We start from the raw sequence: 20,154 nt of genomic DNA, 5'->3' as shown, positions 1-20,154 counted from the left end.
TCCATCTTTGTATTACATGGATCAGATCTTAAGAAAGTGCAATACATTTTTACTTAAAGTAAAATATCCTAATACCTCCATAGATTTATGAAGGAACATAAACCTTGTAACTTTGTCTGACCTTTATACATCCAAAAGGGTACGACTCAACATGCATAGACTTCTTCTTATACAGGGACAAAGTAGGAACCAATCCGTTTAAAATTGAGGAACAGGAGAACTAGACTACAAGTTCTTACACGAAAAATTCGAACAGCCTCAGCTGAAAAGTAGAAAGCATGTTATGAATGGAAACAAAACGACCAGTTTAGTGACCAGAACAATTGTGTAACATCACAACATAGAAAGATACACTATAAAAAAACATCACAACATAGAAAGATACACTATAAAAAAACATCACAACATAGAAAGATACACTATAAAAAAACATCACAACATAGAAAGATACACTATAAAAACATCACAACATAAAAAGATACGCTATAAAAAACGTCACCATATAAAAAGATACACTATAAATATCAATTAAAATGGCTGAATTAAATCAAAAGACATTTTAACACTAACAAGTGAAAACACACTGAACGAATGCATTTTATCAATGAAACTATGTAAACACAAAATCAATAAAATAAGGGTTGAGATGTTAAACAATATCAGAAAGGCAAAAGATAAGTTTTAGATTTCCAACTGCAACTGCCACTCCATTTATTGTCGAGCTATCGACTTTTGTCGAAAAAGCGAGACATAGCGATCCTACATTCCATAGGCGTCTCTGTGGTTAAAGATTTTGAAATTTTAATAACTTTCTTGAACTACCCTGGATTTGTACCAAACTTGATTAGAAGCTTGTTTATGATCACAAAAGATGAACGAAAGATACCAAAAGGACTGTCAAACTCATAAATCGAAAATAAACTGACAACGCCATGGCTAAAAATGAAAAAGACTAACAGACAAACAATAGTACACACAACATAGAAAACTTAAGAATAAGCAACACGAACCCCATTAAAAAACTAAGGGTAGTTTCCAGAAGTTAATTTTGTAAAAGAAAAATTCTATTTTCCCTGTATTTTACTAATAAAAGGACTAATTTTTTTTCTGCCAGGAAACATTACATTCACTCTGTAAATAAAGTTTTTAAAATTTTCACAACTTATTAAACTATCCTGGATTTGTACCAAACTTAGACAGAAGCTTGTTTATGATCAAAAGCTATATCCAGAAGTAAATTTTGTTAAAATTTTCTTCCTGTTTTTTCTGTATTTAACGTATATATGGAATTAGTTTTTTTCCAGTTAACATTACATATAGTCTGCAGTTCAGTTTTAAAACATTTATTAGTTTCATAAACTATCCTGGAATTTGAATAAACTTGGACAGAAGCTCCATACAATCAGAAGATAGTATCGAGAGGAATATTTCTATGCATTTTATTCTCATTTTTGTTGAGCCTGCGATTGGCAGCAAAAGTAGGCGAGACACTGGGTACCGCGGAACCCTTACATATTGACTGGATTGCTTTCTATAAATTTGAAACAATGATCTAAAACGTATAAAATTACTTGAAAGTATCTTATGTTCTGATAACAGTATCGTCGAACGGTAAATAGATAACCGTTAATTAAAAAAATGAAAGCAAGCCAAATTAACAACTGTTTCACAAAAATGCGTTTTAAAAAATACCAATAAAATCACCCTGTTACTTTCATACACACTGTACCAACTACAGCAACTTTGAAGAAATGTATGATCAATACAATTTTTCAGGTGAAAATGAACAATTATCTGGTATGCAATGTCTATCTTAGATGTAGAAGGTAGGACAATGTCATCCAATCGTATGTTTAACCAGTCTTGACTCCAAGCTTATACATATATAAAAAATAAAATAAAATTGAGAATGGAAATAGGGAATGTGTCAAAGAGACAACAACCCGACCAAATAAAAAACAACAGCAGAGGGTCACCAACAGGTCTTCAATGTAGCGAGAAATTCCCGCACCCGGAGGCGTCCTTCAGCTGGCCCCTAAACAAATATATACTAGTCCAGTGATAATGAACGCCATACTAATTTCCAAATTGTACACAAGAAACTAAAATTAAAATAATACAAGACTAACAAAGGCCAGAGGCTCCTGACTTGGGACAGGCGCAAAAATGCGGCGGGGTTAAACATGTTTGTGAGATCTCAACCCTCCCCCTATACCTCTAACCAATGTAGAAAAGTAAACGCATAACAATACGCACATTAAAATTCATTTCAAGAGAAGTCCGAGTCTGATGTCAGAAGATGTAACCAAAGAAAATAAACAAAATGACAATAATACATAAATAACAACAGACTACTAGCAGTTAACTGACATGCCAGCTCCAGACTTCAATTAAACTGACTGATAGATTATGATTTCATCATATGAACATCAGGCACAATCCTTCCCGTTAGGGGTTTAGTATCATACCATCATAACATATATGAGAAGAACATAACCCGTGTCATGCCAACAACTGTTTTTAGAATAAATGTGTTTAGTTCCGATGCAAAGACCTTATCAGTGACTCAATAATAACGCCAAAATATGCAATCTTTAATGACTTGACAACAGTATCGTAATTATATCCCTTCTTAATAAGTCTATTCAAAGGTTTTGTAAGTTTCTGAGGTGAATACTGACACCTTTGTGCTTTATAAAGAATATTTCCATAAAAAATCGGATGTGAAATACCTGAACGTATTAGAAGTCTGCATGTTGAGCTATATTTACGAATGATGTCTTTATACCGATTATAAAATTTAGTAAATGTTTTGACTAGTTTGTGATATCGAAAACCCTGGTGTAATAATTTTTCAGTAATACATAAATTTCTCTCGTTAAAATCTAAAACATTGTTACATACACGAGCGAATCGTACAAGTTGAGATATATAAATACCGTAAGATGGTGACAAGGGAACGTCACCATCTAAAAACGGATAATTAACGATAGGAAATGAAAAATCATCCCTTTTATCATAAAGTTTAGTTTTCAGCTTTCCATTAGTGATATAGATATCAAGATCGAGAAAAGGGCAGTGGTCATTCTTAGTATTAGCTTTATTTAAAGTAAGTTCAACAGGATAAATTTCATTAATATACATACTGAAGTCGTCATTATTGAGAGCCAAAATATCATCCAAATATCTAAAAGTATTATTAAATTTGTTTATCAGATGTTGTTTCGATGGGTCTTTGCTTATTTTTGTCATAAATTGCAACTCATAACAATACAAACACAGGTCCGCAATAAGTGGTGCACAGTTAGTCAGTAATATACAGAAATGAGACGAAGCACTTTCTTATTGCTTGCTGACATGCAATGTACTGGAAGCAGTCAGAAAACATATTTTAGGGAGATTTTTTTTAATCAAGTACAATTGTTTCTTAAGATTATAAAATCTAATAACATTGTATTGCTACGATTCATATTATATCATCCGATAACTACAGTATGAACCACATAATTCTTATCCTTGATCAATAAAATTCAAACGAATGTTTTGTTTCAGAAAATTAAACACTTATTAAATGGATTTTGTTGTTCACGTTGTTTTTTTTTTTTGTTTTTTTTTCTCAAACAGAAGATAAATGCAGTTCACTTTCATAATAACTATTTGAGGAATTTTTCAAACGTTTCTCCAACTTTTTTTATTTTGGAATCTTTTGTAGGAACGACAAAACGTGCATAGCAAAATCCAGATATTTATTTTAATTTTCTGAAACATAACATGCATTTGAATTTATTAATCTAGGTCATGCTATGCTTAAAACTGTGATTGATGAATGATGAATGCTATTGGCATTTGGTAGCCGACTCCTTGACTTAAAACCCAACAGTTCTATATATATTCAATTATATATAGAGGTCAAGGTGCACTTGAATATTCTCGAACAAATACCAAATAGAAAGTAAGTTTATTTTTAATTATGTAAATGACTTTGAAGTTATTAAAACATAAATTAAGATAACGACAGAGGTATAATATTATGACGGACTATGCTATAAAAGCATAGGTATTTTATATTACAATGACAATGTTAAAATCATTTAGACAGAGTAGAAAAAATAATATTATTAATGTTGACAATTAATATGCATCAATTTTGGTCCGAAATAACAATAAAAGATAAATAAGAAATAGTGTGAGAATGATGCGTTGTTACTCAGCTCGTGAATAGACAACTTTCATAGAGCAATACACTTATTTCGGAATATCGAACGGCGAATACCCTCTATTGTCGTATTTGGAATCATAATATACGGTTCGGGCCAGTCTGTTGAAGTTGTATATAGAATTTTCTACATTTTGTGTTGCTTCCTTCGGATAATCTGGAAACGGTTCTTCTCGGTTGTCTGATGGTTTGATAAATTCTTCATTTGGGAAGTGAGGTATATGTTTGTCGGGATAAATTTTTAGCTGATTTAGTCTTCGTTGATAACTCTGCATTAAAATATAAAATAAAGGTAGTAAACATGCATTAAATATCCAAAAGTGAGAAAATTAAAAAGAATAGGCAATGAATTAAGGAAATCTCAAATGTAATGTCAAACCTTTGCAAAGGCAGTCAGAAGCAACTTCAAAAGACGATAACATGGCAATTTGAAAGTGAAATATGGGCCTTTTTCAAAAAATGTGGATTTTCTTGTACAATCAATATTTCTAAAAAAGTGTAAATATTTTTATCCAATTTTTAGATACACAATTTAGTTTTTGGTGTGTGTAACAAGTTCCAGCAAATTCAATATGACATTTAGCTACAGAAATTGCTTCCAGTGGGTTTCAAAGGGTCCAAAAATCCCAAAATTGCTTGTACGAAATTGAAAAACTAGTCTTTTTTAAATGCTGGTTTTAATACCCAGCGGAAATTATTATTTTTCTTTTGTTATTATAAATATATAGGTATCACTGCAGGTATGTATACACAAATACAGGGAATTATTAGATTTTATTAGCATTTTTTTTTACTTTTCATTTCGTACTTTAAAAAAAATGTCAACTACATAACACACATGAAATAATGTTGCCAATAAACAACTGATTATATCCCTAGTAACTAAGGAAGGGCCCTCTACTTACTCTTCATCCTCTGATGACGTGCTTAAAGTTACAGGATGACATCATTGATTAATTTCATTATAGAGTAGTTTTGGTGAGTACAAATTACTCCGTAATTTTATTCTATGTCAACTTTGTAACGGCAAACACATTGATAAATTTTGGCATAAATATTTTTTTTTACATAAATCATTCAAAGTCTATAATACTGACTCTAATTCAATAAAAACCATTTATCTGATAGTATTAGGGTCAGGAAAAACATCCAAAAACAACAAATAGGTCAAGTTCAACTACATAACAGTCAACTACATAACGCAGTGAATCGTTATGTAGTTGACAAAAAGCGTTATGTAGTTGACAATGCTGAATTAAATTCACTTTAAAATATGTTTCTAAAAAGTGTTATTTTAACATGTTTAACTGTTTTGAAAAAAGTGTGATGATTTTTATGGAAATATATATCAAGCAAAATGTAAATATTATTAAAAACAAATTAGGGACCGAAACTAAATCCGTTATGTAGTTGACATATGTCCCATACTTGGTTCTATGTTATTTTTTAAAATATTTTTGTAGTAGCATTTAAGATTGCATATTTTTATTTCAGGTTGTATTGTTGTTAAACTATTCAATTTCATATATTAAAGTTGAAAATTGAATATTTTTATGTATTGTTATTTCACAACTGAAATATCCACATTTTTTGAAAATGACCCATATGATTCAAGCAATGTTTCCGTAAACCTCAATATTAAAGAGCAGTTAACTTTTTGTCAATACTTGATTAAAATAATCAAGACAGTCGCTGTCAATGCTTAAGGGCATACGATACAGTTACAGGGAAGGTAATGACGTTGCTAACGTAAAATGTTATTTTCGCGACGTCAAACTATGACATATCGGGAAAAGATGCATTTTTCGACTGATTTTTATCATTCAAACTGATTTAATTTGAAAACGAGTGCATGGACCCCTATTTTTTAAAATAGCAATTTGTTTCATTTTGCAAGGAGATTATGTGACCCAAATTTTATAAAACTGTAAATAGCGCAATTTTTTTAATTTTAATAAACATTCAGCAAAAAATGACGTTTTTTCCTCTATTCATGAACATTTGATAAATATAGAGTTATTTCGGAATAAAAATTGCATAATTTTTAATGATAGTTATAAAATACAGAAATTACCGATTATTTAACAAAAAACAATTTGTGTTTATCTTTTAAAGCAAAAAAGTTACGTCGTTCTTTCGAAAAAGAAAATATGGACACAAATCTGAATTTTGAGCAAATATACAAAATTTCGACCTCATTTTACTCAAAAAGTAGCACATGAAGGTATATTTTTTATGACATATTTGATTTAATCAGGTAAAAAATAGCCTATATGCAAATGTTCATCAACTTGTAAATACAGGTTCAAAACTGTATCGTATGCCCTTAACTGTGTAAACAAATCCCATACATTTTAGGAATTTAGTTTTCAAAACGTTCTGTTCATTTAACGTGGCTCAGTACTTAAACATCCCGTCAATGTGTTTGTATTGTCTTTCATTTTTTTCTGGTGTGTTTTGTATAGGCGACTTTTTGTATTTCTTTGGTTCTTATAACGTGACTCTGTACTTTAAAAGATCCCGTCAGTATGATATTGTTCTATTTTATGTCTTTATGATATATTTCTATTATGCATTACAAAGTAAGTTCACGCATCATTGTAAATATAATGGAATTTGATAAGACTGTCATCAAAGTGAGAGGGTTAGCGCTGTAACATCAGCTTTAATCCACGATTTTCTACATTTGAAAATGCATGTACCAAGTCATGAATAGGACAGTTGTTGTCCATTCGTTTTTGATGTGTTTTGTTATTTGGTTTTGCCATGTGATTATGGACTTTCCGATTAGATTTTCCTCTAAGTTCAGTATTTTTGTGATTTTACTTTTTATTAAATACAAATCAATATTATTATAACTTACAATATTTATAGAATCTGTCGACGATAACGTACGACTTTCTTTCCGTTTTCTCATACATTGTAGATACCCTTGCCCAACCTGTGGATGTACAAGACAGTTACTACTTTATTTTTCATTACATTATTTATTAAAGAAGAATTACATATGGACACAAAAGTTATACTAAATGTCCAGACACAAATACTGTAAAAAGTTGTAGTTTTCCATTGACTTAATCTGAACTTGAGTCATGTCCATTTGCCGTTATGAAAATGTACACAAACACTTTCATAAAACAAATAAACTGAAGTTGAAAATGACAATCGCTAACGTTAGACTTTTTGTTTCTGATCATTTTTTATTTGTTTGTACCCATGTTAAATTTTACCATTATATATAACGAATCTTTTATCGGAACAGTTGAAGGTAGATCTTTGGTATATACACTGTTTTATTGTTGATATACTATGTTGACGCGTACATTTTGTAGATAGAATTGAGAATGACAATGTGTCAAAGAGACCACAACCCTTCCATAGTGCAAAAAAAAAAACAACCGACGGCCACTAATTAGTCTTCAACAAAGAGAGAAATAACTCAGATGTCTTTTTTGTGTTTTTTGGGGTGTGTGGAGGGGATGGGCGATTGGGGGTGGGGGGGGTGGGGGGGGGGTTATTCAGTAGTAAAACAGCATATCATAACTACTTCAGAGTAAATTTATGACCAATGACTTGATAGAAACGACAAAGAGCAAATCAAATATTCATCGTTTGGCTATCTACGCTTGCGCATTGATAAGATATCGTTCCCCCAAAACCAACACTCCCAAATCATTTCTTTTATCAGTCATGTTTTCTTCTATAAAAACTATACTTATTTGTAATCTCCATGATTACAAATATAAAATCCCAGTGACTTTATTACCATCATTCAATGAACCAAAACTGATAATCAATGCTCGAGTGTTATCTCAAGAAAAAATGTATGTATAACTGCTTCATAGGGGCTCAGAGAAAGATAGACGCGACTTGATACTGCAAATTATATTATCACCATGAAGTACTTGGCGACCGGCACTATGTCTTGGTCTCAACACAAAAAAGAGGCGAAAGATACCAAGGGGACATTCAGAAATCATAAGTCAACACAAACTGACAGCTGAAAAAAATGAGACCACGAAAATACAAACAAGTTAACAAAATACAACGTGAAAAACTTATAAACATTAACTCCTACAAAAATTATGGGTGATCTCATGTGCCTTTGAAGGGAAGGAAGACTTTTCACAAACAGCAACATCTATCAAGGTGCCCATAGTAAATACACACACATATTTTAGGACTCACATATTAAGCTACTTAAAAGATCGTCTGATCTGTAAATGATCTCAATCCATATTGACACAATTTTACTGAGTTTTGATTAAGATGATGCGCGCATGGGGGATGTATGTTTCTGATTAGGTGACCTTGTCAATACAGAAAGTCAAACTCCTTTTGGAGATCATGCGATTAACTGATTTTTTATGTTGGTTTATATGCTTAAAATGCAATTACGAGATCTGAAAATGGTTAAAATTAAACTACTGTTGCCTATATTTCTATGCCCCATTTATAGGCATTATGTTTTTTGGTCTGTGCGTCCGTTCTTCCGTGCGTTTGTCCGTCCGTTCGTCCCGCTTCAGGTTACAGTTTGTGGTCGAGGTAGCGCTTGATGAAGTTGAAGTTCAATCAACTTGAAACTTAGTAAACATGTTTCCTATGATATGATCTTTCTAATGTTGATGCGAAATTAGACATTTTACCCTATTTTCACGGTCCACTGAACAAAGAAAATGATAGTGCAGATGGGGCATCCGTGTACTTAGGACACATTTTTTTTATATATTTCCGCTGATGCTAAACATTTATGAAATGCATGTATAGAAATATCAATAACATACTAAAGCTATTTAGCCTTACCTGATTGCAAAATATGCAATGGAACAAAAAAATGAAAAAACCCTGAAACAGAAAGAGGTACAATATGAAATCATACTAATTATAAATTAAAAAAAAAAAAAAAACAGTTCGTGAACATTGTAAATATTTGACGACAATCCTTCTGTCTGTTGATATCTAATACTAAGATGATAACCTGTAGTCATTCATAACATGGATCTTTAAAATGGGTATAAAGTTATAAATTGGCCCCGTAACAAAAAATAGTACTAGTGTATGGTTTTAGTGTTGATACAATTAAATTCAACTCGAAATCCTAAGTTACAGATCGTCTTAGTTTTGTGAGCAAACATTGGTAAACTTTGTGACTTCGAAATTGCATAAGAATATTACCTGAAGTGAGTTACAAATAGAAAACAGATAATGCAACACTAGTACATCTTCTTTTATATAGTAAGCTCCAAGCATCCATGTGATTCCAAGTAATGGTAAAAGGATACAAATAATGAGGATTCGAGGTCTGAAAAGGAATTTACCTTTATTTTGAGAGAGTTAAGGATGTATTGTCATAATGCTATCTGAAATAGACACATACAAATATTTACACTATTAATTTTTGGGGCCCTTTATAGCATGCTGTTCAGTGTGCGCCAAGGCTACGTGTTGAAACCCGTACTTTGAGCTATAATGGTTTACTTTTATAAATTTTGACTTGGAAGGAGAATTGTGTCATTGACTCACACCATATCTTTATAAGAAAAATCTTTATTCTTTTCTTAAATTAAAATTTACAAATACAGTGCATTAATTTCTCTTTCGTTTATTTTTGTTTTTTCGTGTTTTGTTTTGTTTTTACATTTGTTTGGTTTTTTAATAATTTATTTTTGGGAGTAAGTGAAGTTTTATTTTGTCCAGTGTTGGTGTCTCAATGACAATTGCCATAGAATTAAGTCATTCATGTTACCGTTGAGGGAGACCTCTGCAATTCAGAGTTCTTAATTGTTAATGTTGATCATTATCAAATATTTTTCATTAGGTAACATTGCTTCTTGTACTTATGAATTAAGAGTCCTATTAATTCGTGTACCTTGATTTTTCCTTCAATGTTTTTGCAGCCAACCCTTTACTTTTCTTCAACTTGTTCATCACTATGACAAGTAGTATCAGGTTAATCTAAAAGAAAATTTGAGATCTACATATCTATATATATATCAATTTTAGTTACAATATAAAGTATTTTGCTAACCTTTCTCTTAAACCTATTCATGTTGAAACCATAAAACATTTTCAAATTAATTTTATATGTGTATAAAGAAAAATATGTAATGAAGTTTGTAAAAAAATGTCTGTACTTGAACGCATTAACATTTTATGGATTTAGGGAGCCTTGTCATGCCTTCTTTATGCCAACAAGCAGATAATGTTAGATTTGAACAATAATAATTTAGTATTTCACATACCACAACAACTAACAATGCTGGTCCAAGTATTGCCCAGATAAGTTTTGATTCCAGTGATAGCCAACAACTTAAATCAAAAATAATACAAATCTACTAAGATAAACTAAAACTTCATGATATCACATATTAACTGAACTACACCCGAGAAAAAAAGATGCATACATTAATTATCCCAGTTGCACATTGCCATATTAAGCATCATATATAGTATATAACAAAGTGTAATCGCATGCATAGTGTAAACACAATATATTTTTTTTCAATATCAGTTATAATAGCGAGAAAAGTATTTACAGTAATAACCTTAACAAGCAAAATATGTTTTCATCTGATTGTAAAAAATTGAAAACAACACGTTTACCAAAACCGTTGAAGAGCTATATGTCAAAAATACCTAAATTAAATAGCCAAATTTATCTAAAGCCAACTTTGCCTGATGGAGTTGAAACCTTAGTTTCTTAATAATTTATAAATCTATAAACGGACAATTTTAGTAAAGTGTGTTAAATCATGTCAGTACCGAAATACTGACTACTGAGCTGATAATACCCTCGGTAGAGGTATCGACCCAGTCATGTAAAAAATTGAAAACAACACGTTTAATAATTTCTTGGGTCCGAAGCGCTTTTCTGGATTTACCTTCATCAGGAACGCTCAAGGCCAAACATTTGAAATCCGAAGTTGTATAAGTATCGAAACTGTAACTGTTCCTGGTTCCTCGTTTTTAACCCATTTCTTTAAAAACATATACAGTTTCTAGTCAGTATTGACTTAAATCGTTTACTCTTGTAATTTAAAATGAATAAATGAATTATTGAGAGGATTAGACAGGGACTAAATTCATTTTCCTATTAATAACTATTCAATATACTATCTTATAGACTTGATGTGACTTACTATTCAGAACTTCCATAACCATCCAGTTTAGACACACCTGCTGAACTGCTAACGATAATGGCAGGAACAACTGCAAACATAATGGATATATTAGTTATTATTTAGGAACACGATAACAACTCTCCTTTGTATTATGTCTCATTCAATTCAGGACTAAAGGTATGTTCGTAATTGACTGATTAAATAAAACTACGTACATATTATATGCAAATACGTAGAAAAACAAATAACAAAGTTGACGTATGCATATTCCTTAAGATAAACAAAAAAAGCTCTATGGATGCAAAACTATTATAAAAAGTTGTGTCCTTTAACTATGAAATATGGCTTCAACTCGCCCAGGCAAAGTTGACATAATATAGATTTTGGTATTCTTTCAGGACCCTTGCATATAGTCCTTCACCTGTTAAGATAGTAATTCATCATCTGCTTTCAATTTTTACACATGTAATATCTCGATGCATTTTTAAGTTGAAATCTCAGTGGATTATCATGAGTATTTTCAAATTTAGTTACACATCATATACCGTCATCGACTATTTGTAACTAACCTTGGTATCAATCGAGGGTTAAAAAGTTAGAAATGCAACAACATGTCGATGGCTTCTGTCTGTCATATTTGTATCGTTTGTTTTATTTTCTTGAATGCTACTGTTGGTTTTCCCGATTGAACCGTTTTGAATTTTATCATGACGGAACCTTTTATAGATGGTACACGTTTTACTTTTTGTTAAATGCCTTACAGTGACATTGTAGTTTTCAGTTACTAAGACGGTAATACATAAGTATCGGTATGCACATGTACCTGTTCGTACATACATTGTGCAAACATTCCTCGGTCGTGTTAGAAAATTCTAATCAAGTCTTAGTTAAGACATCAATCAGTTTAAGGGAATAGATTGTTTGACATCAGGACCAAAGCTTTTGTCTCATCAAGGTAAAATAGACACTCTTGTTACATAAATGCGATGAAAAGTTCGTAATCACAATTTTCCAAACAGAAATGAAAACGTATGCACACATCATGTACAGCACAGCTTAATGATTGTGTATGCTTGTTCAATGTAAAAAGTCGATCTTCGTCAAATGTTGGAGCTGAAAGAAACATAGATTACAGCTATTCTATGAATAACTGTAGGAAATAAACTCATCATAGATTCCAGGATTTAAATTTTGTATTAGCGCGCGTTTCGTCTACAAAATACTCATCAGTGACACTCGAATAAAAAAAAAAAACAGTACGATGTTTAAGGGTATTGAGGACCAAAAGTTCATAAAACATGCTCTTTAGTTATACATGTTATATAAAACATATATTTCTTCACTCTTGAAAACTTACCCCAGCAAGCAGCTAGTAACCAACGTACAAATGAACGATAGAATACTAGAATGACCATTAATGCTACTTGGATTCCTCCTACTAACATGAGTGTCAAGTATACTAAAAGAATATACTGTAATGCTATGGCTATTGATGTACACACCACCTGAAAAAAGGCAACATATATAACAATTTCTGAAAATAAAACATCAATGAAAAGTTTACCTATTCCATTCTAAATTTCATTGTTTCAGTTCCTTTGCAAGTAAGTATTCTTTACAATCTTTGAAATCAACTAAAATACTTGACGTCTATCTTTTATCTTTCAATTCAGACAGGTTTAAATATATATCATTAGAAATAATAGCCATTGCATAGGCAATTAAATAATAGACAATTTATCATATTGCTTTATTATAATGATAGTGTTCACAATTTCTTAATTATGTACTAGCATGCATCTTTTTACTTTAAACCACATAGACGTGTTGTCTATTTATATTTTGAATTTGCATATAAATATGAAGATTTTACTCTAAACAACATTTAATTTTGTTTTCGATTTCTTTTATTTTTTCTGATATTGAGTTGCTTTTTAAAGTCTATGCTTCATCGATAAAAAAATCTAATGTATAATAATGACAAGAACCATGAGTAGAAGTAAAAACAAAACAAAAAACTAAATAAACATCAGCGTACACCTGACAGATAAATCAGATAATCAATTGAAAAAAAACCTAAACACTTGGATTGTAGAGAGGTTCTAAACTATAACTCATCCTACCTCGTTTTCAGTTCTTGTTATGCCAGCGAGGTACACAATGTAGGTTATGATCATTGATATACATAGGTGCATTAAAATTTGAGAGCTGTCAGGCTCAACATACCTGCAATAATATAGTCGTATTTGTATTCATTTGCCTATGTTTATGATATTATTGAGTTTTTGTTTATACATTTCACAGGTCATGAAAACATAAAAAATTGCTTAAATAGTATTCCAAACATTGACACAATTAGATGAAGATGAACCTAAGGATAAATAAAACCCTAACAGTATTTAGAAGATGTTGAAACGACAAGCGAGAAGGGACCATACGCAGCAAATTCAATGACGTACTTAAATCTGTAATACAAAGACTTGATATAAGAAAAATGCCTGTACCAAAACAGGAATACGTTACTTTTGTTATTTTACATTTTGTTTGTAACAAAAAACATGCTACACGAAGTAATTCGTAAATATAACTCAACATGCAGACATCGTATACGTTCAAGTATTTTACATCCAATCTTTTATGGTAATATTCTTTACAAAGCACAACAATGTCAGTATTCACCTCAAAAGCTTACAAAACCTTTAAACAGACTTATTAAGAAGGGATACTGTTGTCAGGTCATTAAAGATGGCATATTTTGGTTTTAATATTGATTTACTTATAGGGTCTTTGCATCGGAACTAAACACATTTATTTCAAAAACAGTTGTTGGCATGACACGGGTTATGTTCTTCTCATATATTTTTATTCAAGTATGATATTAAACCCCTAACGGGAGGGATTGTGCCTGATACTCATATGATGAAGACATAATCTTTCAATCAGTTTAATTGAGGTCTGGAGCTGGCATGTCAGTTAACTGCTAGAAGTCTGTTGTTATTTTTTTATTATTGTCATTTTATTTATTTTCTTTTGTTACATCTTTTGACATCGGACTCGGACTTCTCTTGAACTGAATTTTAATGTGCGTATTGTTATGCGTTTACTTTTCTACATTGGCTAGAGGTATAGGGGAGGGTTGAGATCTCATAAACATGTTTAACCCCGCCGCAACTTTGCGTCTGTCCAAAGTCAGGAGCCTCTGGCCTTTGTTAGTCTTGTATGATTTTTAATTTTAGTTTCTTGTGTATAATTCGGAGTTTAGTATGACGTCCATTATCACTGTACTAGTATACATATTTTTTAAGGTGCCAGCTGAAGGACGCCTACGGGTGGGGGAGTGCGGGAGTTTCTCGCTACATTGAAGAACCATTGGTGGCCTTCGGCTGTTGTCTGCTATATGGTCGGGTTGTTGTCGCTTTGACACATTACCCATTTCCTTTCTCAATTTTACATTTTACGTAGATGTAAATATAAAGTCTGATTAAGATGTAATCTGAAAGGATTGTTTATTCAGTCGAAATTATCGGGTAGCTAACATTTGTAAGAAAATGTAATATATTAAAATACGTACCTCCAGATTTTGAAATAAATGAAAATCGTGATAACTAGAAATACAATTGAAATTCCACATCCAACGACTGATATCAGACTCAATGCCGCTTTATGCTTTTGTGACTGTCAAAAAACATAAGCACAATTTAAATAAATAAGATCAATAGTGCATGCATTATAAAGTCAACTAAAAATCTATTTAACAGAGAAAATAAAGGTGAAGTTCTCACTAAGAATTATCATTACATTTCAATATTTTTTAATCGTTTGGCGGGTATGCGATATGAAAAAAAACCCAGAATATGATTTTGTTTGGTTCAATCATTAGCATTAGTGAAATGATGAAATAATAATTCGTTTTCATCAACCAATTTTGTTAAATTTTGTGAAAACAATCGCAGTAACATTACTGATAAGTTATTCACTTGCAAGTGAATAATTCGACATAATTGAATATGCATGAACGCTTCGAATAATCAATAAGACTGTCCACTTAAGGTTTGAAAAAAACAATCACTGCTCTGTTAACTACTTACAGCTTTTCCAGGGCTCATCAATAAAGCAAAATTTCCGGTTTGGCTATATTCACAAATGGTATATGTATCTGTAGATTCAACTACTCTTGAACTTGATGTTGACCATGCTCCATTACATGCATTGCTGTCAATAAAAATGTCAACATAACGTATTAACATGACGAGATAATCTATCCTTTTGATATTTGTAAATATTACATGTATAAATAACACCACGTTTTTATATAGGGGTGTGGTTTAATAAAATAAGATACTAGTGATTCAAACATACATTGTAGTCAAACATAAGTTAATATGAAACTAAGGTTTCAACTCCCTCGGGCAAAGTTGGCTTTAGATGAATTTGGCTATTTGTTTTCAGTATTTTTGACACATAGCTCTTCAACGATTTTCGGTAGTTATACATCTTCGGATTTCAAATGTTTGGCTCTGAGCGTTCCTGATGAAAGTAAATCCAGAAAAGCGCTTCGGACGCAAGAAACTATTAAACTATTGTTTTCAATTTTTTAATAGGTACACATCTAGATCATATAGAACTGGTCTTTTTATTTTGATTTACCTTTCGCATGTTTTTATGAGATTTTGGATATTCAAATATTTCGGCCTCGAGCATCAACAAAGAGACATTAATTGTAGAAATGCGCATCTGGTGCATTGATATTGGTACTCTTAATGATATTAGATCATAATAAACATTTCTGCAGTAAGAAATGACATCCGTATTGTCCCTGTATTTGGTAAAGAGATATTGCAGACATATACTTACAGAGCTTCGAAATTCCAAAAAGCACAGATAGGTTTTGAGAAATTTTCCTGCAATAAAAGTTTTATAGTGAAACTAAGATGATGAAAGGTATTAGATTGAGTAAAAATGAGGTTTTTTTCAAGAGTTATCTGAAGATAGACCAAAAAATACATAACATACTTGTTATGAAAGTGTTTCAATATGACATACCCTTATAGTCAACGCCTTAAATCAAATAATTGTAAATTAAAGAAATTTAAACAAAAACCAACAGAAAATACCAACGGGAAATTCAAATTTTATAGGTCGAATAGAAGAGTTATCAGAGGAACATTCAAGCTCATAGATCGAAAATAAACTGACAACGCCATGGCTAAAAAGAAAAAGACAAACAGACAAATAATAGTGCACGAGACACAACACACACAAAACCTAAGGATTAAGCAACACGAACTGCACCAAAAACTGGGGGTGATAGCAGGTGCTCCGGAAGGGTTAACATATCCTGCTCCACACGTGGCACCCGTCAAGTTGCCCATGTTATCACAAACCCGGTAATAGTCTAATTCGGAAGGTCACATTCGTGAAAAGGGAACGAGATTGTAGTTACGACATATTGAACAAATCAGATATCATCTGTGAAAGAAAATATAAACTGATAACGCTATGCCAGAACCGACTCCGGATAAACGAAGAAAACAGAAAACTAAGTTACACATGTACATGCTCCACCAAATCGGTGTATTCTGTATACAAACAAAGGTTTTCGGTCAAATCTGTCCTTGAAATGAAAAACTACATTCCTTTGCAATTTAAAAGAAGACAAACTGTATATATATGTTTTCTGAAATAAGAAAAGTTAATGCAGTATGATTAACAATCAATGAAAACTTGGACATTTAATTTCCAGACCTGTTTTTAGAAGTAGTGTGTACATGATCACATTAATAGGCATTATTAAAGTATTAATGAATGGGTGTTTTTATAATGTCCCTGTTATATGTCCAAGGTCTGGATTAATGGTCGAGGAAGTCTGTAATGGCCCGAGGCAACGCCGAGGGCCATTACAGACATCCGAGGCCATTATTACTGACCGAGGACATATAACAGGGCCATTATAAAAACACCCATTTATTAATACATTTATTAACCAACTGAACAAAAGTATGTGTTGCCACCAACTTGATGTACTCTCTTACTCTTTTAATGACAGTTTAGTTTGAAAAAAAAAATAATTTGTACTTCACCATGATAAAGCTTTAAGTATACCAAATATCCAAATAAAGTTGAAAGAAGTTATGTGTTGAAAAACAGAATGAACAGTGATCCCTTTATATGGTTCTTTATAACTATTTATTAACCAACTAAGTGCATTATTGCCAAAAGTGACTGTTTATTAAAAAGTACATATTTTCTGTAATGGCCCTGTTTTTTTCTGCAATGGCCCTGTTTTTCTGTAATGGTCCTGTTTTTTCTGTAATGGCCCTGTTTTTCTGTAATGGCCCTGTTTTTCTGTAATGGCCCTGTATTAATGCCCAGTTTGTCTGTATTAAGCCCTGTTATGTTTTTTTTTTTATAAAGTTAATAAAGCTAAGTTGTAAAGAGTATAATACCTTTTTGTATTTTATTTAATTCAGCAACCAACATTAAAGAACCATATAAAGGGATCACTGTTCATCCTGTTTTAACACATATCTCTTTCAACTTAATATCTTGGATAGTTGGTATATTTAAAGCTTTATAATGGTAAAGTACAAATTATTTTGTTCAAACTAAACTGTCATTAAAAGAGTAAGACAGTACATCAAGTTAGTAGCAACACATACACTTGTGTTCAGTTGGTTAATAAATGTATTAAGAAATGGGTGTTTGTATAATGGCCCTGTTATATGTCCTCGGTCAGTAATAATGGCCTCGGATGTCTGTAATAGCCCTCGGCGTTGCCTCGGGCCATTACAGACTTCCTCGACCATTATTACAGACCTTGGACATATAACAGGGCCATTGTAAAAACACCCATTCATTACTACTATATTAATGTTTGTTGCTGGTTACTAAATTAAACAAAATACAAAAAGGTATTATACTCTTTACAACTTAATTTTATTAACTTTATTAAAAACCCTCACTGGGTTTAATACAGACAAACTGGGCATTAATACAGGGCCATTACAAAAAAACACGGCCATTACAGAACAAAACAGGGCCATTACAGAAAAACAGGGCCATTACAGAAAAAAACAGGGCCATTACAGAAAATATGTAATTTTTAATAAATAGTCATTTTTGGCAATAATGTACTTAGTTGGTTAATAAACATTTTGATTGTATACATTTCAGAATAATACATACTGTAACGATATCTGAAGTTAAGTGCCGCACCTTCAGAAAATGTTGAACTTTGACGTGTTTGGCTGTTTGGTAAAGGACCAGAGCAGTATAATTTTGTGTTAGACTTTCCCAACAAATTCTGACCTTACATGATGATTTTTTTCCAAAAATGATAATCTGAAGTTAAGATCTGAAGTTTCACGGTGTACACAGACTATACACCTAATCGCTATTTATTCCATTCCGAATAAGTTCTAAAATTTCTCAACTTTTTCATCCAGTTGAAACTATCTGGGACCCTGTTTAAACATTGCACCATGCAAGATACTTTTTAATGAGACCTGTTTAAACTACCGTAAATACTTCATGCAAAATATTTTTTTACTTCAATTTTAATTTCGAAAAAAGTGGATCATACTCTGTCAAAGTTTTTTAATGGTCGCTTTCTAAAGTTTTTCCTCCCTCAGCTCACTGCTGATGACCTCTATTTTCGGCGGAATGACCCAAACAGGAAGTTTTTCCCGGATTGGACTAAATAGCGATAAGGTGTATTTACACTGCGATACTTTTTGTCACTCATTTACACAGTCACGGAATAAACAGAGGCAACATTAATTACCGATGTTAAAATGTCATGAAACCATAAGGAAGATACAAATAAAAGTACAACTCTAACTCTAAGGGAATTGTAACTACACAAAGCAAGACTGGATTCGTTGACAGGGTACTGGTCTCATGTTATACATACATCAACATTACCTCTATGTGAACGAACACTCAGTCAAAATATCGCAATCGGCTTATTTACTGACCGCAAGGACAATGAAATCATTTCGACGGTGATGCGAAAAAAACAGACATATTGAAATGGTAAACATGTTAGTGATGGCGATCGTACACATATTCATATATTTATATAACGATTTCACTCTGTTGTAGCAGTTTTTATGATAGAAGCACATCCACGTTAATAAAGTTCGTTAAATGTGAATCTATAGAGTGTAACGTCATACTTCTGAAATGTACATACCATACGATTGGAATGAGGTTGTGTCAGTCTCTTAAAAAACAAACCCGAATTGATGCCAAAATCTTGCAAAAAAATCAATGGCATTAGATTAAAAGTTAGAACTTACACAAAAACATTCCGTGCTTAATCTATAAATGGTTTCGGAAGTTCCTGGCTCATGAATTGTTTCCAAGAAACTCGCGTACGTTTCGCATGTACAAAAATAAGCTATATTATAATGATCTCAAAAAGACGACTTTACAGTTAAACTTCGTATCATTTGGTATAAAAAAATACAAGAATGTGTTTAAAAATGTTACATACTGACAAATGCTCAAATTTAACAACAACAGGATAGTCTAAACTATGTTGAGTTGTTTCAGTAGTGAAAGCAGCAATTATGGAATTAACACCATAACTTCCATTGGATGACTGTAATACCCTATAAAGAGACACTATACGTTAATATAATGAAAACTTCAAACACATGCATAGCTATGGTTATGTAAGCGTTTTAATATTTCTGAATCAATTGATAACACGAATCTAATTTTTCTATTATCCCCCCGTTGTCACTGCTTAAGCAAAAACTGATGAAATAATACATGTTAATTCAAAGGGTACATAATAAAAATGTAAAATCT

General features: G+C 31.8%; 1 protein-coding gene across 1 annotated transcript; it reads right to left on the bottom strand.

Annotated features, from left to right (window-relative positions):
• Positions 1 to 3,691: 3,691 nt before the first annotated feature.
• On the bottom strand, positions 3,692 to 19,949 carry LOC143045185 (adhesion G protein-coupled receptor B1-like). Its single transcript, XM_076217562.1, has 13 exons — positions 19,835 to 19,949; positions 16,192 to 16,238; positions 15,426 to 15,549; positions 14,909 to 15,012; positions 13,461 to 13,563; positions 12,695 to 12,842; positions 11,356 to 11,425; positions 10,459 to 10,525; positions 10,086 to 10,171; positions 9,392 to 9,518; positions 9,020 to 9,061; positions 7,080 to 7,157; positions 3,692 to 4,485 (listed from the first exon to the last, which is right to left on the bottom strand). Exons 3-13 carry the CDS (start codon positions 15,441 to 15,443, stop codon positions 4,246 to 4,248), a joined length of 1,083 nt encoding a protein of 360 aa, XP_076073677.1. The 5' UTR covers positions 15,444 to 15,549; positions 16,192 to 16,238; positions 19,835 to 19,949; the 3' UTR covers positions 3,692 to 4,245.
• Positions 19,950 to 20,154: the final 205 nt, after the last annotated feature.

The sequence above is a fragment of the Mytilus galloprovincialis genome, chromosome 1, assembly GCF_965363235.1.
Source record: "Mytilus galloprovincialis chromosome 1, xbMytGall1.hap1.1, whole genome shotgun sequence".
Classification (NCBI taxonomy): domain Eukaryota; kingdom Metazoa; phylum Mollusca; class Bivalvia; order Mytilida; family Mytilidae; genus Mytilus; species Mytilus galloprovincialis.
The sequence above is the reverse complement of the archived record's forward strand: the minus strand, read 5'-3'. Positions and strand labels throughout refer to the sequence as shown.

Bases quoted from the DNA above. Each gene is read 5' to 3' on its own strand.
- LOC143045185 (XM_076217562.1), bottom strand. The intron at 11,426-12,694 runs GTAAGTTTTCAA...TTATGTTTGCAG, and splicing joins GTTACTAGCTGCTTGCTGGG to TTGTTCCTGCCATTATCGTT. The intron at 10,526-11,355 runs GTAAGTCACATC...TTTTGATTTAAG, and splicing joins GGTTATGGAAGTTCTGAATA to TTGTTGGCTATCACTGGAAT.